The sequence below is a fragment of the Perna viridis genome, chromosome 7, assembly GCF_037379345.1.
Source record: "Perna viridis isolate PV_CMFRI_1.1 ecotype Kerala chromosome 7, ASM3737934v1, whole genome shotgun sequence".
Lineage (NCBI taxonomy): Eukaryota > Metazoa > Mollusca > Bivalvia > Mytilida > Mytilidae > Perna > Perna viridis.
Window position 1 is genome coordinate 39954381 of NC_142451.1, and position 26344 is coordinate 39980724.

Sequence of the window (26344 nt, forward strand, 5' to 3'; positions counted from 1 at the left end):
TTTTACTATTTCTTTTATAACCCTTTATGCACAACGATAACAATTAGTTATGAATGCATTTGAATGTTTGGAACAAAATACCAAATATTTCGACGCCAAAAAAATAAAGCAAGGCACCGTAGAAAAAACTAAGCACTTGCAATATAGGCTTCCATAAAAAACCGGGAGTTATATCAGGTACATGTACTCCGGGAGGGTAAACATCTTCCTCAGACAGTTGCAACGTCTCTCTGCAAGTAAGCTTAATGTGGTACGAGTCTAGTTACCACAATGTAGCTCCCCAACACACTTTGTCAAGGCGGAGACATGAAGAGGTACAATCACAAAAAACGGAGCCACTCAACCAGGGATTCAAATCATGATATGAAAGATATGGACATGGTTGAAAGTGATTAAATAAACAAACTAAATGTCACGATAAAAAACTACCTTAATACTGAGAACAATTCAACCTTGGAATACTGAAATGTATCTGTCTTATTTCAACACCCTTAAATGATAGCAGTGTAATAAAAATGACGAAAATATGTTTCCAACGTTTTGAGTAAGAAAACTTAGCTATATAGATCCCCGACAAAATATCTCCAAGAAGCTGCACCACTGTAGTTAGTAAGTGTCGGAAAAATAATAAATTAGTCTCGAACCTCGTATTCTGGAAAAAAATATTTGAATAAGCTTATCCTTAAGGACTGTTTTCACCGTATCATTGTTAAATCTTTGAATTATGTTTATATTGGCTAGATTGACTCTCTTGTTAATGAATTATACATTTGTATATTAATTAACTTTATACAAATGTGTTCTACCCCCTTTTTTGTTTTGTATTTCGGTGGCGTTTAATAGTTTCTTTTCCACAAAGTTCAAGTTTAACGAATCACGCGTAATGTTGTTGTGAATGTGTCATCTCTTTTTAGTTTAACATTTGCACAAAAAAACCTTGTTTTGCTCAAACATGTTATGAATTTTTTTTCACTAAATTCAAATGAACGTGTTTTTATTGATACTTCAATTAAGTAAATTTAGTGTATTTGTTCAGTTTTTGATTTTGAAGTGGATTGGCTTACGGAAAAAAACACGAGTACTCTTTCGAGATAGATACAGCTTGTTGTCCTATGTCCTATTTGTTAAGCTGTTTTTATCCTGTATCGATAACAAGAGAGATAAATCCAAATTCGGCAATTTTTTTTATAGTTTGTTTATTACATTTTCTCACGACTGTCATAGGTGAAGGGGGGGGGTTTAGCGCTCACAAACATTTTAACCCCACCACATACGTTATGTGCCTGTTGCAAGCCAGGAATCTACAATCCATTAGTTGTCGTTGCGTTTTTATATCCTTTGTTATTCGTTTTGCATTTTTACTATCTATATTAGGTCGATTTTCGTATTTTATTCATAGATTTACTTCACTTGTATTGGGGCTTTTACAACTTTCTTCATGGTATGGGTTTTGTCCATTATTGAAGGCCACAAGGTAACCTGTAGAATTTTAATTGTTCTTTACTTGGTATTTGGTGGATGTCTGTCTCATTGACGATCATACAACATCTATTTTAATAGTTCAGTGGGTTGTCAATCCGAAAAGATGTGAAATATTATTTTGCTAGTTTATCTAAAATTATTTATAAATACAGTGATACGTACAACAAATAAAGAATTAAAAAAATATATTGATATTTAATAAATACTAAATATAATTTTAAAATTATCTAACTTGCTATATAAGTATCTGCAAGAGTGGACCTAAATCAAAACATTGAATGATAAAACATATTTTTTTAATCTTGCTTATTATCAGCGTATAATTTTCGTTGTACGTCATTTAATTTTTAATTGATAGTCAATGATTTCCTATAACAGATTGGCGCCTATTTAAATTTACGTAGACATTTCAGTTTTCCAAGATGCCAAGTTATCTTGACCATTGACCCTTTCTTGATATTAAAGTTTTCCCTAGCTGTATGACCCAAATTTGGATTTTTGATCAAAATATTTATAATCAACCGTCAAGAATGTTCTTCAATTGACTTACTAAATGACCTTGAAATAATTTGATGTTTTTCCTGAAAGAAAATTATGCTTAAAATCAATATGTATTTATTTTCTTATATATCTAGAAGGAAGTAATCGAAACATAGTAATTTAACATAACAGAACAAATTAGATAACAGATGTATTCAGGATAACTGTTTGCTTGTTTGTTTTGTTTATTTCTATATTTTGCACTTTTTTGTAAACTCCACTGTTAATGTTTCCGAGCACTGTCCGTTTCATTTCAGACAAAATAAAACTAATTTTGTTGAAATCTTCAATGTTTAACCGCTGGACGAATTCACAAGGAGTAATACGTTGCATATCGGATTTTCGCGGTTAACTAAATAAATGATTCTATCTAAAATGTGTCAAATAAACACGGTATGTCTTTTGTCCGTTATCTTCAAGTGTCCTTGACCTAATCAAGACCTGATCTAATTTCATGTCAAGGTATAATACAACTCCTCAAACGGATCTTAGTTATTGGCGTAAAGACAATATTCAACAATTATTGTTTTTTTTATGGAATGTTATTATGCCTATATTAAGTAGTCTTTGAATCAATCTCAATATTAGACAATATATGTGTCTTTATAGGAGATGTGGTATATTTGCCAATGAGATCAAATGTCATCCACCAAACACCAATCAATAAACAATTAAAATTGTACAGGTCACCTTACGGTCTTCAATGATGCGCAAAATCCACACCTAAACATTACACTGTTTATTTTTCAACATATCACTTCAGGTAAATGTATGTTAATCTTAATCATTATTTGATACATTAAAATTTGATTCATTTGTGTTTTACAATGAATTGGAGAGTTATTCGAAGATGAATTTAGTTAATACTTTATATAGAGACATTTTTTTTCTCATGTTGTTATGTTGCGACCTTGAAATCGATATAGCCCTTTCTCGTTTAGACCACTGCGCAATAACGCCAAATTATATGTTTTTATGCAACCAGTATGTATGTGGAAGACTAATGTATATATACTGTAATTTATTTTAGCAAGGAATTGAAAATATTTATAAATGATAACCATATATTTCTTAAAATTACAAATGTATTAAAATATTTTCTACTCAGAAGTCCACATAAATAGGCAGGGACTATAAAGGCATAAAATTGCCCCTATATAAAGTATCTTTTTACTAACTGAAAATGTTCGCATTTGAATTTCTGATAGACAAACTGATTTTAAAGTAACAAAAAAAAAAACAACAAAAAACAAAAAGTATGAAATGGTTTAATGAAAATTCCTAATTTTTCCACTAAAAAGTCCTTCTAATATGTTTTGCATAGTTAATTTTGGTTGGTAAAACCCCTACCACTTTATTCATAGCTACCTGTGATTGTTTAATATAGTCCGAGAAGATATTAAATTTATTTTTTAAAAGACCAGCTATACTTTGAATATGATTTTAAAACAGAAATACTTATACACACAAAACAAGAATCACGCTGTTCTTAAAGCAGTATAACATGTGATACCGTCATTTATTATCTAAAACCTTGATAGGAGGATTGCGACTACGACGATTTTCAACTTTATTTGCTTATCGCCAACAAAACACATCATCGGAAATGGACTTTAATTGTCTAAGGTCAAGGAAAAATTATGTCTACTGCAAGAGTCATTACGTAATTTACTTCCTTTCTACCGTATTATTGCTTTTTAAAATTCACTGATATACACGAGGAGCTGACGGACTATTCTAAACATAGGTAAGTCACTCCGTTATATTTATATGTTTAACGATCGATATCAGTAATATCAATAATTGATGTAAATGAGGCACAACAGAGATGTAGCTCAGTAAAATAGGCACAACAGAGAAGTAGCTCAGTAAAATAGGTAAAAAGTGTTATTGTTAAATCGACCTATGACAAAATATGCGATTGATCAATGGCACTTGACGAGATATTGATGCTATTTTCTTTTTATCAGTGTAAATTACATAATATTGCTCATGTCATTGCCAGTGTTCGAAGTTAAGCATTGTTGCGTAGTCTGTGTACATTTTGTGATACTGACTAAGTTTTAGCATCAGAAATAACGTTTGTTTTAAATTTTAGAAGGTCATTTCTTCGTTGTTTTACAGGTACTACAAAATGTTAAATCAACTTCTACTGCTAGTCATCATAGTAATAGGTATGTCTTTAAAATTAATTAAACTACTTTATATATTCCCTTTTTTTGCAAAAATGTTCAAATAGTTTACCTTCTTTCCAGTGTTTCAATTGTAGAATACATTTAATTGGTATGTTTTTCTTTTGTTTTTTTTATATTGAAAAACATATGCTAACATACTGAGATAATATGATATAGTGATGACATTTTGTCTTTGTGTGTAAAAAGAGATCAACAAGATGCATTTTACAGGGGCGTATTCAGGCGGGGGCGTGGCGGGCGTTCGCCTCCCCTTGTCTTTTGTCATATTTGTTAAGCTGTTTTTATCCTCTATCGATGTCAAGAGAGATTAATTCAAATTCGACAGATTTTTTATAGTTCGTTTATTACATTTTCTCACGACTGTCTTAGGTGAGGAGAGGGTTAAGCGCCCACAAACATTTTAACCCCACCACATACGTTATGTGCCTGTTGCAAGCCAGGAATCTGTAATCCATCAGTTGTCGTTGCTTTATTATGTCCTTAGTTGTTCGTGTTGCGTTTTTACTATCTATATTAGGTCGATTTTCGTATTATATTCATAGATTTACTTCACTTGTATTGGGGCTTTTACAACTTTCTTCATGGTATGGGTTTTGTCCATTATTGAAGACCATATGGTAACCTGAAGAATTTTAATTGTTCTTTACTTGGTATTTGGTGGATGTCTGTCTCATTGACAATCATACAACATCTATTTTAATAGTTCAGTGGGTTGTCAATCCGAAAAGATGTGAAATATTATTTTGCTAGTTTATCTAAAATTATTTATAAATACAGTGATACGTACAACAAATAAAGAATTAAAAAAATATATTGATATTTAATAAATACTAAATATAATTTTAAAATTATCTAACTTGCTATATAAGTATCTGCAAGAGTGGACCTAAATCAAAACATTGAATGATAAAACATATTTTTTAATCTTACTTATTGTCAGCGTATAATTTTCGTTGTACGTCATTTAATTTTTAATTGATAGTCAATGATTTCCTATAACAGATTGGCGCCTATTTAAATTTACGTAGACATTTCAGTTTTCCAAGATGCCAAGTTATCTTGACCATTGACCCTTTCTTGATACTACAGTTTTCCCTAGCTGTATGACCCAAATTTGGATTCTTGATCAAAATATTCATAATCAACCGTCAAGAATTTTCTTCAATTGACTTACTAAATGACCTTGAAATAATTTGATGTTTTTCCTGAAAGAAAATTATGCTTAAAATCAATATGTATTTATTTTCTTATATATCTAGAAGGAAGTAATTGAAACATAGTAATTTAACATAACAGAACAAATAAGATAACAGATGTATTCAGGATAACTGTTTGCTTATTTGTTTTGTGTATTTCTATATTTTGGACTTTTTTTGTAAACTCCACTTAGTGTTAATGTTTCAAAGCGCTGTCCGTTTCATTGACAATGATATATGTTTTAGTATCATTGTACAGTAAGCGTGTGTATGTGTGAAAGTCACAATTCATAACACATTTTAATTTACATTGACATTTTTCAGATTGTGAGTGTTTAGCATGATCACAAATAAATTTCAGACAAAATAAAATTAATTTTGTTGAAATCTTCAATGTTTAGCCGCTGGTGGATTTCACAAAGAATAATACGTTGCATATCGGATTTTCTCGGTTAACTAAATAAATGATTCTATCTCAAATGTGTCAAATAAACACGGTATGTCTTTTGTCCGTAATCTTCAAATGTCCTTGACCTAATTAAGACCTGATCTAATTTCATGCAAAGATATAATACAACTCTTCAAACGGATCTTAGTTATTGGCGTAAAGATAATATTCAACAATTATTGTATTTTTATTAAGCGTTTTTATACCTACATTAAATAGTATTTGAATCCCAAGCACTCTCAATATTAGACAATATGTGTGTGTTTATAGGAGATGTGGTATGATTGCCAATGAAATAGTCATCCACAAACACCAATCAATAAACAATTAAAATTGTACAGGTCACCTTACGGTCTTCAATGATACGCAAAATCCATACCTCAACATTACACACTTACTACCACATGTTTAACTGATGATGAAAATGTAAGTTACAATGACTTGTCGAAATGTGAAGATTATTAACGCTTTATTTTAATTACCAAGTTAATTTTACATTACTTTTCAACGTATCACTTTAGGTCAATATATGTTAATCTTAATCATTTGTTGATACATTAAAATTTGATTTATTTGTGTTTTACAATGAATTTGAGAGTTATTCGAAGATGAATTTAGTTAATACTTTATATAGAGTAATCAAGGGAACCAAGGTTATAGCGGTAATCAAAAGAATGTAATCCAGGGACAAAGACCAGACAAGGAAAACAGACATACACAACAAAGAACATAAAGTAACTAAAATCATACATACAAAGTAACAAAAGTAAATGAGCAACTCGGACTAGAAACACCCGCCGAGTTGCTCATAAAAAGTCAAGTCCGGGGTAGACAAACGAGGGAAGGAAAACTATGACCCGTTTAATAAATCAGTTCTCATGGTGCTGATGGATACACCATAACGATCCACGAGTTCATGATAACGACCATAAAACTTTTGTAGTGATGACTTCAATCTTGTAGCAACTTAACCTTGTTCCAGAAGCCTATTTGTGAGAGTTGTAGCGCGATACAAAAAGTCTGCGTAGGTTCTGGCATAACGTATGAGTTGTGATATGAACACTCCATACACAGGAGCCGAAGTTATGTTGTCAGAGATGAAAGGAAAGTTGACAATTCTGAATGAAAAGTCATCACGTCTATCGTAAAGTTTGGTCAATAGTTTTCCTTTACCATCGTATTCTAAGTGTAGGTCAAGATAGAGAAATTATCATTTTTACTCACGGTTGTTATATTGCGACCTTGAAATCGATATAGGCCTTTCTCGTAAAGAAGGTACAACGGCTAAATATATTTTTATGAAACGTTCACATATCATATAATGCCACTGCGCAATAGCGCCAAATTACATGTATTTTATGCAACCAGTATGTCTCTTTCGATATGTATAGTTTGCAGAGAGAATGCTATGTGGAATACTAATATATAAATACTGTAATTTATTGTAGCAAGGAATTGAAAATATTAATGAATGATAACTATATATTTCTTAAAATTACAAATGTATCATAATATTTTCTACTCAAAAGTCAACATAAATAGGCAGGGACTATAAAAGCATGAAATTGTCCCTATATAAAGTTTCTTTTTACTAAATGAAAATGTTCGCATTTGAATTTCTGATACACAACCTGATTTTAAAATTTTACGACATTAGAAATATCAATTATTGAGAAGATATAATGAGGCACAACAGAGAAGTAGCATAGTAGAATAGGAAAAACATTTTTACTGTTAAACCGACCTATGACAAAATATGTGATTGATCAATGGCACTTGACGAGATATTGATGTTACTTTCTTTTCATCTGTGTAAATTACATAATATGTACTAATGTCATTGCCACTGTACGAAGTTTAGCATCGTTGCTTAGCCTGTGTACATTTTGTAATACTGACTAAGTCTTTGCATCAGAAATAAACTTTGTCTTAAATTTTAAATGGTAATTTACGTTGTTGTGTTACAGGTATTACAAAATGTTGAAACAACTTATTTTGCTTGTCACCTTAGTAATAGGTATGTTTTTTTAAAATTAATCGAAATCCTTTCACATATTCCTTTTTTCTTTTGCAAAAATGCTAAAATAATCATTTTCGGTGTTTCAAGTGTAAAATGAATTGAATTGGAATTTTCTTTTTATATTGAAAAACATATGCTAACGTACTGAGATAATACGATAATGATGAAAATTTGTGTTTGTGTGTAAAAAGAGATCAACAAGTTGCATATTTACACAGAAACTGGAAAGACATTTATGTTTCATTCTTTTAACTCCGTGTAATAAGTGGTAAAAAGGGTATCATTGACTACCACAAATTTAACACACACACACACACACACACACACACACACACATACAAACGTCTCAGAATGTGACGACTCTATTCGCTTCACTTCTCCATCGGATCAAATTGATACAGGGAAGGTCAATGACAACGTATAGAAAGATCTGAAAAATTCCCAACGATGTTAGAACTGTTAAATTTGCGATGCATATATATATATTGGTCGCTCAATCCGAGGACTCGAACTCGTACCGCTGTGACATCTGTGGCAACACCATCTCCTGCACAAATCCAGCGCCTTAGACAACTCGACCAGCTATTATCTATATAAAAATATAGCTTATGCTGGCCGGGTCATTCCTCCTCGTAGGATTAATCTAGGGCTGTAACTTAGTACACGATGTATAGTAGTACGGGATAGTTCATCTAGGTGTCATTATTAGGATAGAGGAACAAATTAACGATACATGTCTCACAAATCTATACTATGAAACGTCTCAGGATGTGACGACTCTATTCCCTACACTGCTCCATTGGCTCAAACTGATACAGGGAAGAAAATGTAAGGATATAAGTGTCTGAAAAATATTACAACTGTCGAATTTGCAATGCAAATATTTGGTCGTTCGCTCCGCAGGGCTCGAACTCGTACCGCTGTGTCATCTGTGGCAACACCTCCTGCCCAAAGTCCAGCGCCCTAGACCACTCGGCCAGGTAGGCTATATAAAAAAACAATTTTTGCTGGCCGGGTCATTCCTCCTCATAGGATTAATTTAGGGCTGTATCTTAGTACACGATGTATGGTAGTACGGGACAGTCTATCTAGGTGTTATTATGTAGGATAAAGGATCAAAGTAACAATGTCACAACAAATCAATATTATCCAACGACTCAGCTATGTTAAATTGCATTTCAGGCAAAGTTGTGTGCCAGAACTTTGTTTGTTTAAAAGCGGTTGTCATCAAGAACCAATTACTCCTAGAATGTAAGATCGACATATTCGCACACAATGTTGAATTTGTTACCCCAAATGGGTCATCGTACGGATCGTGTAATGCCCTTACTCCCCCTGAGTTAGAGGCTAATGATCATATTTCCTGCGGGAACAACATCACCCAGTACATTGATAGAAAAACCACTGTGCTACGACTAGAAAAACCCACAGAATGGCTTGGTGTATGGACTTGTAAACATGGCTCTGGTTTGTCAAACGATACAATCAATATCACCAGCTTGTTCATTGAGCAGAACATTCGACCGGACATAAATAACAGTAAAGTATAGCTGTATATCCACATTGCAACCGTTTTCTATACTTCGCTGCACTAATGATTAACTGAATGTACAAACAATTGATTCTTTTTTTTTGCATAAAAAGCGGTTGTTTTCATACCCTCTTTCACTTGTAGAGAATTCTGTGAATTAATCAGAACAGAAAATTCTTAGGAAGTAAACTTTTATTCGTTTTAAAGTACACAGCATATTTTCATTAATTCAAATGTAGTGGTATTTTCTTGTTTCATACTGAATATATTATTTATTATATTTTTTAGAACCAACTACATGTAGTAATGATAACAGATACTGTGTTGGATTAGCATCTGTTATTTCTCCGATTTTCCTGATTGTCGGTTTTTTATTGTCTTATTTGGAACCCCTTCGAACTTCTGTTGACAGCGTGAAAGGTAGATATATCTAGTAGAAAATTACAAAAACTGAAGATAAAAATACAAAGTATACAAGTACTGCAAACTATAATTGAAAATTAGGATGCATGCATATACTCACAGCCAAGTACTTAACAAATTAACAGGTTCAAATGTATTAGTTAGCCACTTTTCTGTTGATTGATGCCATATAAATCATTTAACTTGATATTGTTGTTACCTAGTCCATCACTCAAAAACATTGCCATGGAGATTCAATTCTTGATTCTATTTATAGAAGCCTGAGGTATTCCTAATAATCTATACACTTAAAAATCCTTCTACATATACTCCCGTTTAGTCACCTCCTCTCTCTCTCTCTCTCTCTCTCTCTCTCTCTCTCTCAAGATAAATTGTGTTGAATAAAGTTGAGGTCAGCTGCTTGAACATATTTGAAATGTTTCATGATGAAGTGAACCAACATTTGAGTTGTTTAAAACAGACTATTAATATCACGCACTAGCAAAACAGAACCCATAGATTCCAGCAGACCTCTTTTTTAATCTGTTCTACATGTTTCACCACTTTAAGAGGTGTCATCAAGTCTTAAATCCTATAGGTGCTTGTTTTGTAAAATCTTTTTCGCCTTTTTCTTCTATCCGATATATACATGTGCTTCACAATTGATCTGCCCGAGCTTATATCAATATTTTGCACAAATTAGATAACTTAATTTTGGTCATGTTATAATTTTGTAATCTGCAAATAAACATCTTATATACGATGAATTACTAAATTGAAGTTGTTCAACATATTATTGTAGATGATTTTATTGGGTGGTTTAAACGACGCCGAGGCACTCGTGAGGACATTGAATTTTTACATCACTTCGGTAAGTCAATAATCTACATCACACAATATTAGTGTGTGTTTATTCAACATTTTTGCCGCTTAGTTACCTTATGAGTACTATAATTTTCGGAAAATGTTGTCTCTTGACAAATCTGTTCGAATTGCTTCTTGACCATACATGTATTTGATTAATGATTCAGTAGTCAAAACATTTGACAGTAGTTATTGTATTGTAATACCATTTTTAGGATAGCAGTTTATATCGTTGTGTAATCACAATCGAAGTATGTGGAAATACTTACTAGTATATTACCAGCTTTTCATCAATATAATGGTTAGTTTAATGGTTTCAGACAAGACAAGTTAACGACTATAAAGTTTAACATCTGCCATGGTCCGCATAAGAAGCATTTACAAGTCAATTAACCCTGACTTCAGTCACATAATGAAAAGACCATGTTCCATGTTAATTATAACGACTATCAACTCTTTGAAACTGAAATAGTTTAATCACAGTCAAACACAACAAATGCACCATTTTATAATCTTTATACTTACGGTCTTCAATAAGTGTAAACACACCACTAACTAAGCTCTGAAAGACCCGATTAATAAAAGTAATATATTGCGCAGTAACACAACGATGACACCTCCTCAAAATAACCTAAAAAGTCAAATAAATACACGAAGACATATTAATGACCAACATCTCCTGACTATTTATGGACAGGCGCATGTCTGCATTGGGTTTAAAATAATTCTATAAGGCCTTAATTATCCCTTTTATTGTAAGGTAAAAATGAACTGAAACAACAAATACACACATTATACAATTCGCTCAGTAATAAACGCAATTCTATTCCATTGAACGCCGTATAACATATGGACACAATGAAATATCTAATTAATGAACGCTCGCAGTTTGTACGACAACCATTAGTTTCTTAGGGGGGACCTGACAAATTTATTTGGTCAAAAATGTTATTTCCTGCCTGGTAATAATTATTTATTTTCATCATAACCTTGGCTAGATTAGTGATTTCCCATACTCATAAAATAGTCTAATGTTTTTCTTTGAAAATTTAAATGTGCATATCTGGGTTAATAAAATGTATGGTTTGGGTTCTATATCAAAGCATGTGTTACTTTTTATGTATATTATTAAAGACATTATTAAATGAAGTTTTGAAGTTTATTCTCTGTAACACAAGGCATAGTCTCTACTATATCCGACAGCTGGCATTCCTGGGCCTGAAATATGCCCCAGATGTAACGGGAAATGTTGCGAGAGACATTTTAGGGGACAGATTCGCGTACACATGTATATGAATGAAATCTACAATCAATTGCAATGTTCAACTATAGAACGTGGGCTGAGATAACATCCCGTGCAAGCCCCCCCCCTCCCTGCTTATCCGACAAAATATGATATTCAGGTACCCTTACACCTCTTATTTAGAAATCTGTTTGTCGCCAATTAAATATTCTGAAGCATTTTTGTAATTTGTTTTTGCTACTTTTTATACCTCGTTGAGACAAAAATCCGTTTTTGACGTTTTTTTATTTTTTAATCTCCAAAAAAGTGAAAAATGGGATTTTTTCCATTTTACCCCAAAATCATAAGTGTTACCGCAACTGTTTTGGTACCATTGTGAAGTTGAGACATTGGGCTACATGATGATATCCGTATATTTGTTTGGTTTGTTCACACATACTGCCCCAAGAAGACTTAGACGCTCAAACAATGGAGTCACAAAAATCTTGGCTTTTTGACCCAGTGGGATACAAATATAGGCTTAGACTGAAAAAGAATCAGGGGATATTCTTTGGCGACAAATTGATTCGGTAATGGGAGGTATAAAGATACTTAAAATTACCATGAAGTTGATGAGTGGGGGTGCATGGTGGACCCTCCCACTGGTGGTCAGAATATTTATTCTCAATTTACTAGCCAAGGTCAGAATATTTATTTTCTGGTATAATGAGGGCAGATCATTTATTTCCTAAATAATCAGAGACATATTACTTATTTTTCAAAAGCCTCCCTAGGAATCTAATGGTCGTCCCCTTACTGAAAGCATACTCAGAACAACTGATGAAACAACAAAAAAACAATACCAGCATTAGAGATGTAATACTTGGATAAGTTCCAAAGTATCATTTTCCAGCTCATTTTCTTCTTCAGATAAGCTTCCGACCAAGATGAACTGTCAGATGTGTAAACAATCAGCTTGTTCGTTGTGTGTCGAATGTGTTGCATATTTTTGTGGTGTCTGCTTTAACGTGCATCAAGACAAATACAAAGATCATGATGTATGTACATTCGAACCACCATTAAAGGCAAAAGGTAAATTTGATGTTAAGTGCTTAATATGCAACGATAAGCAATGTAAATATCACTGCATAACTCACAAACGCCTGGTTTGTACTTCATGCGATTGCAGACGCTTGGAAGACTTAGTTACGAAATGTGAGCGGATTAGAGTAATTCCACCGACTGATCAAGCTGTAGAGGAAATAAAGACCACTAATATTAAATGCATCCGGGATATAGATGTGAAGGACAAAACCGTTTTTGCTGATCAAATACGTATATGTGGACTTTGTACGTTACCCGACAATATTCTAGTTATTGCTGATACCAACAGCAAAGAAATCTTGTGGTTTCAGAAGTTTGAAAACAAAGGTAAAATGCAGCTTCCCGGAGAACCAAAAGGCCTAGTTCATTTATTCGATACACGTTTTGCGATCTCTTTTCCACACATTGTGAAAATTGGGGTATACGATTTTAAAGATCAAATTCCAACAGAAATCGACACAATTGACATGAGTGAATATGGAAAACCAATTAGTATGGCTTACAACGATGATTGTTATGCTGTTGAGATTGGCGAAGGAGACAGCGGTTACATTGGTATCTTTAAAGACAATGGAAAAATTTGGAAGGAAATAAGAAATTTCGATTCAGCATACTTCACTGGAAACACTATACGATTGGCCTTAGATACCAAGCACGAAAAAGTTTTTGTCTCAGCATTAGGTGTTAAGCTGTTGTATTGTCTGAATTTCTCTGGAGAAGAGGTATGGAATATTGAAATGCCTAGTCCACGAGGTGTGCTGTGGATTCCCGATATCCCTGACGGTAATGGAAAAGTATTGGTTGCAAGCAAACGGAATGATGTCATCTACAAAGTTAACCCGGAAGATGGCAAGCGCGAGATTATCGTGTCCGACAGCTCGCTTAATCGACCCCGTTATATGACTTGTGACAAAGCAGAAAAGTTGTTGTACGTTCATGTGCATTATGGCAAAATCCGTGTGCATGAATACCCATCTGACTTATAAGATTTCATCATTTTTGCATTAAAATGATTAGTTGCCTTCCTTACGTGATTATGAAACAGAGAATGCTTTAAAAAAAGTCAAGCTGACAATTAAAAAAAAAGGGAATTGCTTATGTTAATAACATGAGAGTAATGCTCCAATTTGCAAGGCCCTTAACACTGTTCAATAACTAATCAGTGTTAATTTTTGCTTTTATTTTTTTACCTACATGTAATGGTATGTATGTTCTGTCACCATAATAACCTTCATACTTTTTGGTTCATAAAATATGTTTATGTATCGTACGTAATTGTTGTTTATATTTCACTACCTAATTAATTTTTAATTTCTGAAAAATATAAACTTGTATTGTGTAAATAAACAATACTCTTTTCAATTTACACACCATATTATATATGTAACTATTTTTTAGTAAAAAGCATACATTTATGTCCCTCTAAAATTTGCCAAATGAAAGACGATATATGTGAATCTTGCAGAGTGTCAATATTTCATACACGAACTAGAATGAAAAGCTATGACTTCTTTTTACGTGTATATGATCTGTAACTGTTCTGTATAAGAATTAAAATTTTGTAACATGCACGTATCATCTCATGTCTGTTATCGAAACTACTGAAAATGCTTGCGAAATACTTCTGTGTTAATTCTTAGCATTCATTTAACCAATTGCATCATCTGTAAGTACGCCTTTTCATATGTACATATGCTCTGGAAAAAATGTGATTTTGTTTTCTATTTATTAATGGTATTATTTTTTTTTATAAAAAAGTGTTTTACTAGTTTTTATAATACTTTTCTTTATATTGTTTTACTAGTTTTTATAATACTTTTTGTTTTACTTTATAGTTATAAATATCTGTACTATCAAAATGAGGTTTTCTTTCAATCAATTTTAATTGTTTGAATATATATCCTTGGATTTTTCATGTATCTTTATTTTAACTTTAAGCATTTAATGACGAACAGAATACTCATAACTTTTAAAGGTACCTGCTATTAATATGACTTCCGTTATATATACCTGACACTTAGCATTTATTTAAATGATCTTACATAGATGCACAAATGCTTATGCTTGGTAAGGTTGTACTATTTACATGTAAAATTTGTTTTTTATGTAAGTCAACCTGATATTAAGCATTTTTCATATGTTAATATGAAAGTATATACTGTTGCACATTTTACTTCAAGATTGAATTTTTAAGGTCAACCAAGAGCGATTGATATTTTTGAACTTTTAAAATTTAATGTTAGATTTGATTAGTAGTGAGCACATCGGACCGAAATAATTATTTCACAAATGCCGAGCAGTATAACACATTGAGCCATTGCACTTGAAAGAATATACCTAGGAAAGGCCAACCTGGTATTTACTATATTATTTTGTTAATTTACATAGTCATTTTAATGGTACATTCAAGTCAGCTGCCGTAAATTGAAAAATTATGGCCGTAGTTATATTTCGGTTTATTTGGGGTCTCTCTTAAACACACCAGAACATAAGTTTTCGATAATTAAGACAGACAATATATATCGATGTATTAGTAGGTTCAGACAAATACAAGATTAATATAGTCATTTGTGTCTGTATAGCAAATGGACCCTTTGTTTCGCCCAGGTAAAATGTAGTAATGAATATTACGCTAGAAGTGCTAAATTCTTGTAAAGATAGTTTGATTCTACCGTGATGATAATGCAAAAAGAAAACATTTATTATTGTGAATGCACTAAAATAAAACACACCAATATTGAACAGGCATATTTTGACAGAAAACTGCCAAAATAACTCGACGCCAAACTATTCCAATTAAGGGTGTGATATCTTTACGCTGGTCACTATCTAAAAACGTACGTTAACATACACGTTAAAATCATTTTCTTATATCATTTAAATTTACCTTTTGTAAAAATATACAGACACATTTTACGTAAAGAATATGAGTAAATTGTCTTTTATTAATATCTCATTAAGTTTTCAGGAATAGCCATATTAATTAATATAAAAAATCAATGCATTCTTTGGATGTTTAGAAAATGCGTTATAATAGCTTAATTTTAATATATATATATAAACATACTAGTCTAAAATGTCTAACATTATTTTAATATATAACATTTGATATATATATGTTTACCATTTTCTTTTAACGTTGTTTGGTTTGTTCACACATACTGCCCCAAGAAGACTTAGACGCTCAAACAATGGAGTCACAAAAATCTTGGCTTTTTGACCCAGTGGAGTACAAATATAGGCTTATACTGAAAAAGAATCAGGGGATATTCTTAAGCGACAAATTGATTCGGTAATGGGAGGTATGAAGATACTTAAAATCACCATGAAGTTGATGAGTTGGGGTACATGGTGATTCCTCCCAGCCCAGCAAACTTTGTCAAGGCGGAGACACGAAGATGTTCAATCAAAAAGAACAGAGCGACTTCAGAGGCGATTCAAACCAGGGTGTTTTTATTGATCTAACAAAATTTCATAATACGAATAATATGGGTACTGTTGAAAGAGTAATCAAGGGAACCAAGTTATTGCGGTAATCAAAAGAATGTAATCCAGGGACAAAGACCAGACATGGAAAACAACAAAGAACATAAAGTAACTAAAATCATACATACAAAGCAACAAAAGTAAATGAGCAACTCGGAATCCACCAAAAACTGGGAGTATGGACCAGGTGCACCGGTAGGGTAAGCGTCATCTGCTTTTCTAGAAATACCCGCCGAGTTGCTCATAAAAAGTCAAGTCCGAGGTAGACAAACGAGGGAAGGAAAACTATGACCCGTTGAATACATCAGTTTTCATGGCGCCGATGGACACACACCACAACGATCCACGAGTTCACGACGACGACCACAAAACTTCTGCAGTGATGACTTCAATCTTGTAGCAACATAATCCTGTTCCAGAAGCCTATTTGTTAGAGTTCTAGCGCGATACAAAAAGTCTGCCATAACGTATGAGTTGTGATATGAACAATCCACACGCTGGAGCCGAAGGGATGCCGCCACAGACGAAAGGAAAGTTGACAATTCTGAATGAAAAGTCATCCCGTCTGTCGTAAAGTTTGGTCAATAGTTTTCTCTTACCATCGATTTCTAAGTGTAGGTCAAGATATGAGCCTGACTTCACATTGTCTGTAGTATCCCTTATCTCAAGCTCCCCTGGGCAGACGCGATGTATCAAATCCCCGAAACTAGGATTGTTTAAAGATAATACGTCATCTATATAGCGGAAACTGAGATTGAAGGATCTAGCCAAACGATATTCTTTCTTTCTGATCAGATCAGCTATAAAGTTGAAAATGATTAAATAAACAAACTAAATGTCAAGATAAAAAAAAACACATTAATACTGAGAACAATTCAATCTGAATAATTGAATTTACATCTAAACAATTCCATGCGAAAGGTAATATCAAAAATTTATTTAAAAAGATTCTCAAAGGAAAGGAAATGTATCTATCTCATTTCAACGCCCTTAAATATTAGCAGTGTGATAAAAATGAAGAAAATATATGTTTCCAACGTTCTGAATCAGAAGACTTAGCCCTGAAGCTCCCAGTCGAAGCTACACCAATGCAGTTAGTAAGTGTCTAAAAATAATAAACAATTCTCGAACTTCGTATTCTGAACAAAATTAATATTTGACTTATTCTTAGCTTATTCTTTAGTGTTGTCTTCACCGTATCATTGTTAGATCTTTAAATTATGTTAAACTTTATATTGTGTTTATACTGGCTAGATTGACTCTCTTATTAATGAATTATATATTGATTAACTCTATACAACGGTATTATATTCCCTGTTTTTTTTGGGGTTTTTTTTTTGTATGTCGGTGGCGTTTTATTGTTTTTTTTACAAAGTTCAAGATTACCGAATCTCGCTTAACGTGGTTCTGAGTGTGTCATCTCTTTTTATTTTTGCATTTGCACAAAAAATTGTTTTGCTTAGACTTTGTATGATATTTTTTACTATGTTCAATGGTACGTGTTTTCATTGATACTTTTTGTTAAGTAAACTGGGTGTATTTATCTTTTCCTTTTTGGATCTTGAACTGACTTACAGAAAAAATCGAGTACTCTTTCGAGGTAGATACAGCTTATTGTCTTTTTTCCTATTTGTTAAGGTGTTTTTTTTATCCTGTATCGATCTAAAGAGATGAATCCAAATTCGACAGATTTTTATAGTTTGTTTTATTCTTATATTTTCGTACGACTGTCCCAGGTTAGGAACGTGGGTTAAGAGCTCACAAACCCCACCACATACTTTATGTGCCTGTCGCAAGCCAGGAATGAATCCTTAATCCATTGGTTGTCGTTGTTTTTTTTAATGTCTTTTGTTATTCGTTTTTGCGTTTTACTATCTAGATTAGGACGATTGTATAATTGTTTAATAGTTTTACTTCACATTTTCATTGGGGCTTTTTACTTCTTCCTTGATGGTATGGGTATTGCCCATCATGGAAAACCGTATGGTGACCTGTAGAATTTTAATTGTTCGTTGTTTGGTATTTGATGGTGTGGCTTTCGTACAACATCTATTTTTAGAGTGCGGTGGGTTGACAATCCGATACAACAGTAATACCTTTACCAAATAAAGATTTAAAAAATAAAATTTTTAATAAAACATTGGCGCCTAATTAAATTTACGTAGACATTTGATCTTTCCAAGATCCAAGCTATCTTGACCATCGACCTTTTCTTCATATTAACGTTTTCCCCTGTATGCCCCAAATTTGGATTCTTGATAAAATGTGTATAATAATGTGTATAACGTCAACAATGCTTTACAATTGACATGAAATGAATTAACCTTGAACCAATTTGATCTTTTTAACCATAAAGATAAATATGATATAAAACTCTATATATTTTTTATAACTCTGGAAGGAATTTATTTAAACAGAGTATTTTAATATAACAGAACAAATAAGATAACAAATGTATTCAGGATTTTGTTTGTTTTGTTTATTTCTATATTTTGCACTTTTTGTAAACTCCACATAGTGTTTATGTTTCCTAGCGCTGTCCGTTTCATTGACACTGATATATGGTTAAGCAACATTGTACAGGAAACTTTTGTACGTATCAAAGTCACATTTTTTCCAATGTATCATTCATATACAGATATTCATGATATTGTGAGTGTTAAGTATGATCAACTATAAATTTAAGACAAAATTAAACTAATTTTGTTGAAATTTTCAATGGTCAGCTGCTGGTCGAATTCACAAAGAATGGTACATTGCATATCGGATTTTCTCGGTTAACTAAGTAAATGGTTCTATTCAAAATGTGTCAAATACACACGGTTTGCCTTTTGTTCATTATCTTTAAATGTCCTTGCCCTAATCAAGACCTGATCTAATTAATGTAAGGATATAATAGAGCTCCTCAAACGAATCAAGATCTTCCATGTCTGGTCTTTGTCCCTGGATTACATTCTTTTGATTACCGCTATAACTTTGGTTCCCTTGATTATTCTTTGAATCCCATTCAATCTTAATATTAGACAATATATGTGTGTGTTTATAGGAGATGTGGTATGATTGCCAATGAGATAGTCATCCACCAAACACCAAGCAATAAACAATTAAAATTTTATAGGTCACCTTACGATCTTCAAGGATTGGCAAAACCCATACCATAATGCAACCCGTATAAAACTCTTTAAACAAATGAAGTGTAACTTTTCATAAAAGAAGAAAATCACCCTATACATTACACACTTACTACAACATGGTTAACTGACGGTGATAATGTAATTTACAATGACTAGTCGAAATGTGAAGATAATTATTGCTTTATTTCAATTACCAAGTTAATTTTACATCACTGTTTCAACATATCATTTTACATAAATGTTAAGTTAATCTTAATCATTAGTTGATACATTAAAATTTGATTTATTTGTGTTTTACAATGAATTTGAGAGTTATTCGAAGATTAAATTACTTAATAGTTTATATAGAGAAATTATTACCTTTTACCTTGTTATGTTGCGACCTTGAAATAGATATAGCCCTTTCTCGTAAAGAGGGTTCAACGGCTAAATATAATTTCAGAAACTTGCACATATCATATAATTCCACTGCGCAATAGCGGTAGATGAAATGTATTTATGCAACCAGTATATGTGTTTCGATAGGTATAGTTTGTAGACAGAATGCTCCATGGAAGACTAATACATGTACTGTAATTTGTTTTAGCAAGGAATTGAAAACATTTATGAATGATACCCATATATTTCTTATAATTACAAATGTATCATAATATTTTCAACTCAGAAATCCATATAAACAGGCAGGGACTATAAAGGCATAAAATTGCCCCTATATAAAGTTTCTTATGGCAAACTGAAAATGTTTGCATTTGAATTTGTGGTAGACAACCTGATTTTAAAATAACAAAAAACCAAAAGTATGAAATGATTTAATGAAATTCCTAATTTTTCCACAAAAAAGTCCTTCTAATATGTTTTGCATATGCACAGTATTTATGAAGAATTTGTTGGTGTTATAATCTGGAGATTTTTAAGAAATTTGAGGGTCAATTTTGGTTGCTGAAGCTCCTATCTCTTTATTCATAGCTACCTGTGATTGTCTGATATAGTCAGAGTAGATATTAAAACTATCTTTAATTGACAAGCTATACCTTATACACACAAAACAAGAATCACACTGTTTTTAAAGCAGAGTTACATGTGATACCGTCATTTATTGTCTAAAACCTTGATAGGTAAATAACGACCACGGCGATTTTCAGCTTTATATGCTTATTACCCACAAAACATATCACAGGAACATTGATTTTAATTGTCTAAGGTCAAGGAAAATTTTCGTCTGCTGTAGGAAGCATTACGTAATTTACTTACTTTCTACCGAATTACTGCGTTTTAAAATTAACTGCTTTTCACGAGGAGCTGACGAACTATACTAAACGTAGGTAAATCACTCCGTGCTATTCATATGTTTAAGGATATCAGAAATACCAGTTATTGATAAGATGTAAATGAGGCAAAACAGGTAGGTAGCTTAGTAGAATAGGTAAAATAGTTTTACTGTTAAATCGATCTATGACAAAATATGCGATTGATCAAAGGCACTTGACGAAATATTGATGCTAATCTTTTTTTATCTGTGTAAATTACGTAATATTTACTCATGTCATTTTTCACTGTACGAAGTTTAGCATTGTTGCTTAGCCTGTGTATATTTTGTGATACTGACTAAGTCTTTGCATCAGAAATAAACTTTGTTTTAAATTTTAAATGACATTTTTTGTTGCTGTGTTACAGGTATTACAAAATGTTGAAACAACTTCATTTGCTAGTCACCTTAGTAATAGGTATGTCTTTAAAATTAATCGAAATCCTTTTATATATTCCTTTTTTGCAAAAAATGATTAAATAATCATTTTCAGTGTTTCAAGTGTACAATATATTTAATTGGCATGATTTTTCGTTTCTTTTTATATTGACAAACATATGCTTACATACTGAGATAATACGATAATGATGAAATTTTGTCCTTGTGTGTAAAAAAGATCAACAAGTTGCATTTTGATAGAGCAATCGAAAAAGGAATAAATTTTTCATTCTGCTTGCTACGTGTCCACGCGTAATAAGCGGTAAAAAAGGTATCATTGACTACCACGTATTTAACATATATATATTAATCTCATCTCAACATTTCGTCTGTTTTAAGTGTAACAGTGTTGACGGCAAAGTATTTCTCAAATGCAAGGTAGATAAAATCTCACATTTTATCTACTTCCATGGACCAAAAAGGCTGCTCCATGGATCTTGCTTTCCTCCAATACAGGGAAATACCAGCAGAATAAATTGTGGTGATTTTATCACCCAGTATCCAAACAGAAATCTTACAGTTCTAGAGCTTGACCTATCGGATAACGTGTTAGGTGTTTGGAATTGTAGTCATGGAACTAGACTGTCATCTGACATTGTGAATATAACATATATACCAATCCAAAAACGGTATTACAGTTTACAACCTGAAACAGATTGAGAAAAAATGCTTTTAGAAACCATGGATTTTACAAAAGTTACTTTTAAATACAATAAATAAATATTTTATTATTAATAATTTATCTTTCATGTTATTATTGTTTGATGATTTTCCAAAATGTCTATGTAATTTGTATAAATTATTCTTAAACAAAATAGATCGAATGTTATTTGTTTATACAGGACCTGCTGAACAACAAACTGACTGCCGCTTAAAGACTTGTTTCTTTATAGCAGTGCCATTTGTTCTGCTTTCAATCCTCGTCACAATAGCTGTGTCTACTGTAGACGCTATTCGCCCAAAGCTTTACAAATGTAAAGGTGAGAATTATTCGTATAGAAATAGAAATAAAAAAAGTATTTTTCATTGAGTGTTATTCAGCACTTTAAGTAAAGACCCTCGATGAAATGCAAGTTCTAAGATATGATCACTAAAATTATATTAGCCTTCGTGTTCACTAATAACTTGATCTAAGTGTATTTGACTTTATAGTTGTTCTGATCCAAAAGAGGGAACATCGTTTAGCTGGATCATTCATTTAATTCAGTTTCTGCTATGTAGATGACATATTATCGTTAAACAATCCTAGTTTCGGAGATTTGATACATCGCATCTACCCAAAAGAACTTGAGATAAAGGGTAATACAAACACTGTGAAATCAGCATAATGCATGTATCTTGACCTACACTTAGAGATCGATGGTAAAAGAAAGGTATCGACCAAACTATACGACAAATGCGACGACTTTCCATTCTGTGTTTTCAACATTCTTTTCATCTGTGGCAACATCCCGTCAGCACCTGTGTATGGAGATTTCACATCTCAACTTATACGTTATGCCATAAGTACGCAGACTTTTTGTTTCGCGCTCGACTTCTAACAATTAGGCTTCTGGAATATGGTCATGCATTAAGTAACATTTCTATTTCTTTGAATGGAAGAGAAAGTTTATGTTTCAATCTATATTACTATCCAGTTAATAACAAACACCTGATTTGTAAAACAACACACTGTGCATTATTTTTCTCTCCAGTCCATTTTTTGGTTAACCGGTCCATCATTATAGCTTTTCGGACAGGTCCATTATGTCATTATAAAATAGGTCAGGCTACATCATCAATTGTAATAAAAGTTATGATGAAAGTGTAGGGATGTCAATTTCAACTAAAAGGACTAATTGCAGATTTTAGATAACTGGTTATTTAATGTTTTACGAAATGTGTTTTTCTCATAATCGACCAATCACGTATCCTCAGTCAGTAATGACGGCCCGCGTCGTTGCCTGGAAGCATTACAGTCTTACTTGAGGCAATACAGACTTTGGACCAATATATTGCAACTGCATTATGGACAAATACATTTATTTTACTATATTATAGTATAGTACTCGAAAAACACTAAACACTAAACATTTGTAACTCAGGGCACCATTCATACTACCGACTTATTGGTCATTGTCTAGGACATTATCTGCTATTGAAGCCCTATGGCATTGAAGTACCATTAAAGCTCGTCCGGAAATATTTTATAATCAAATGTTACTCACACGCGTACGCATTTATGGAAAAATATTCTAGAAAAAATATTTTATTCATATCATATATTTAGAAAAAAAATATACCCTTTTTTATGCATTATAAGTGTTTGTTTGAACCTCATATACCTTATATCGGATACCCTATATCTTACCTCTCGACCTATATAACATTTATCACACCCCTAGACCTATGTCGTATACCCTATATCGCATCTCTTCACGGACCATATTTGATGTAAAGTTAAAATACAATGTATATGATATACTGAACACATGTCAAAATCTGTATCACATGTGGTATCAACCATCAAACCATATCACCCCGCGGGACGGTGGCCCTTGGGTTGATACCGCATGTGATACAGTTGTAAATAGTAGTGTTCAGTAAATAAGCATACTTTTTACGATAAATCAACATTAAAATGATTTAGTTCGATTTGTAACAAGCTTTCTGATCTTTATCGTATGGAAACCATGTGTTTGTGTTTGCCTGGATTAGACCTGTGACGTAATGAGCATATGTTGGTCCTAAGCCAGGGAGTTATTATTTAATACCAACTAACATTTTGATTATGAACATATTATTTGTAATCCTAGAATATGAATTAAGTTTCTTGTTTTGAAAAAAAATTATACGATAAAACATCTGCTTTAGAGATGTTTACACTTTAATTAAACTCATCGTGATTTATAGGTGATAATACGCTCAAACCAGGTTACTGTATATCTGTTGTTGGCAGATATGATTTTCCATTCCCTTAATCATAATAATTCAGATGTTACATATATAGATCTAGCTAATTATAAACCCCAATATCATACATTCATAAATGAACATCATCGGACAGATCAAGAGCAAAAACAACGCACATCATGTCTGACACTGAAGGGCCAAGTGTTTGCAAAATATTTAATAATTAACATGATATATAGCCAAATGGACTTACAAGTCACCACTACAAACATTCTTGGTGGTGAAAATTTCAATATCGCAAATGTTATTTAGTCTTTCATACAGTAAATACTGATTTTCCCGCCTAAGTCAAAATCTAGGACATATTTTCATTTATAATTTTGATGTTTTAGATGTCTTGAAGACAAAATGTTACTGCGCAATCGAATCGCGAACTACGGACCAATCGACATTAATGACGTCACAGTACCAAACCAGCATTTACCGACTTCAATGTTACATATATTGATCATTGTCAGAGTGGTTAAAGGCCCTGAGGTTTTTAATTTTGAAACGAAGGAAATTGTTTTTGTCGTTTTACAAAACGTTTTACATCCAATGTTTATTATCAGAGGTAGACGTAGAAAATGATCGCAGTGATAAGACCTATACTGCTACCACACTCTCCAAAGAAGAGATTGTGGAAAACCATAAATATGTGCTATCCTCTTTTGGTCTCTCTACCAAGGCCTATGATCGTAATCTACCGTCTATGTACAGGATTCCTAAACTCCACAAGAATTCATACAAACAACGTTTCATAGCGGATCTGCAAAATGTACCACCAAACCTCTTTCAAAACTTTTAACTTCTATGCTCACAACTGTCAAATAGGGTCTGCAGTCCTACCACAACACTTGTTACTCCCGTAGTGGTATTAATTCAATATGGATCCTGAAAAATTCGAAAGATCTTTTGGAGACAAGCAGTTCAAGACTATTATCAGAATATAATAGCATTAAAACCTATGATTTTTCAACACTGTATACTTCTATTCCCCACACTCAGTTAAATTCCGACTTAAAAACATTATAATCGTTGTTTTTTCCAAAAAAGATGGTACACCTAGATACAAATATATAGTTCTTGGTAGAGATTCCTTATACTTTGTAAGAAATAATTCCAAATCATCTTCCAAATATACAGAGGAAGATGTTTTCAAAATGTTGAAATTTTTGATCGACAACATATTTGTCCAGTGTTTTCAACAAACCAATGGGAACAAACTTGCTGACCTATTCCTTCACTCTTCTTAGGCTGACATTAAAGCTGATCTGATCAGAAAGAAAGAATATCGTTTGGCTAGATCATTTAATCTTCCGCTATATAGATGACGTATTATCTTTAAACAATCCTAATTACGAAGATTTGATACATTGCATCTACCCAAAAGAACTTGAGATAAAGGATACTACAGACACTGTGAAGTCAACCTCATATCTTGACCTACACTTAGAAATCGATGGTAAAGGAAAACTTTTGACAAAACTTTACGACTAACGTGATGACTTTTCATTCAGAATTGTCAACTTTCCTTCCATCTGTGGCAACATCCCTTCAGCACCTGCGTATGGAGTGCTCATATCACAACTCATACGTTATGCCAGAGCTTGCCGAAACTACGCAGACTTTTTGTATCGCGCTATAACTCTAACAAATAGGCTTCTGGAACAGAGTTATGTTGAGATTGAAGTCATCACTACAGAAGTTTTATTGTCGTCATCATGAACTCGTGGATCGTTATGTTGTATCTATCTGCACCATGAAAACTGAAGTATTCAACGGGTCATAGTTTCCCTTTCCTCGTTTGTCTACCCCGGACTTTTTATGAGCAACTCGGTGGGGGTTTCTAGAAAGGCGGAGAACGCTCACCTTACCGATGCACCTGGTCCATGCTCCCAATTATTAGTGGAGTCCGAGTTGCTCATTTGCTTTAGTTACTTTGTATGTATGATTTTAGTTACTTTATGGTTTTTGTCCCTTGATTACATTCTTTTGTTTACCACTGTAACCTTGGTTCCCTTGATTACTCTTACAAGTATCGC

General features: G+C 32.7%; 2 protein-coding genes across 5 annotated transcripts in view; both read left to right on the forward strand.

Annotated features, from left to right (window-relative positions):
- Positions 1-2765: 2765 nt before the first annotated feature.
- LOC148612677 (uncharacterized) lies at positions 2766-16135 on the forward strand. Its single transcript, XM_088594323.1, has 7 exons — positions 2766-2785; positions 4147-4196; positions 7829-7878; positions 9064-9420; positions 9701-9832; positions 10617-10685; positions 12831-16135. The coding sequence occupies exons 3-7, from the start codon at positions 7839-7841 to the stop codon at positions 13988-13990; spliced, it is 1758 nt and encodes a 585-aa protein (XP_088450449.1). The 5' UTR covers positions 2766-2785; positions 4147-4196; positions 7829-7838; the 3' UTR covers positions 13991-16135.
- Positions 16136-18779: 2644 nt separating this feature from the next.
- The window catches only part of LOC148612678 (uncharacterized), a 33334-nt gene continuing 25769 nt past the window's right edge, over positions 18780-26344 (forward strand). Inside the window, exons 1-3 of one of the 4 annotated variants that reach the window (XM_088594332.1) lie at positions 18780-21026; positions 21299-21348; positions 22211-22348. In XM_088594332.1, coding sequence (XP_088450458.1) covers positions 21013-21026; positions 21299-21348; positions 22211-22348 — 202 coding nt within the window. In that variant the 5' untranslated portion in view covers positions 18780-21012. The remainder of the gene's footprint in view (positions 21027-21298; positions 21349-22210; positions 22349-26344) is intronic. The other 3 variants (XM_088594331.1, XR_015924464.1, XM_088594333.1) reach the window with 3 other exon arrangements.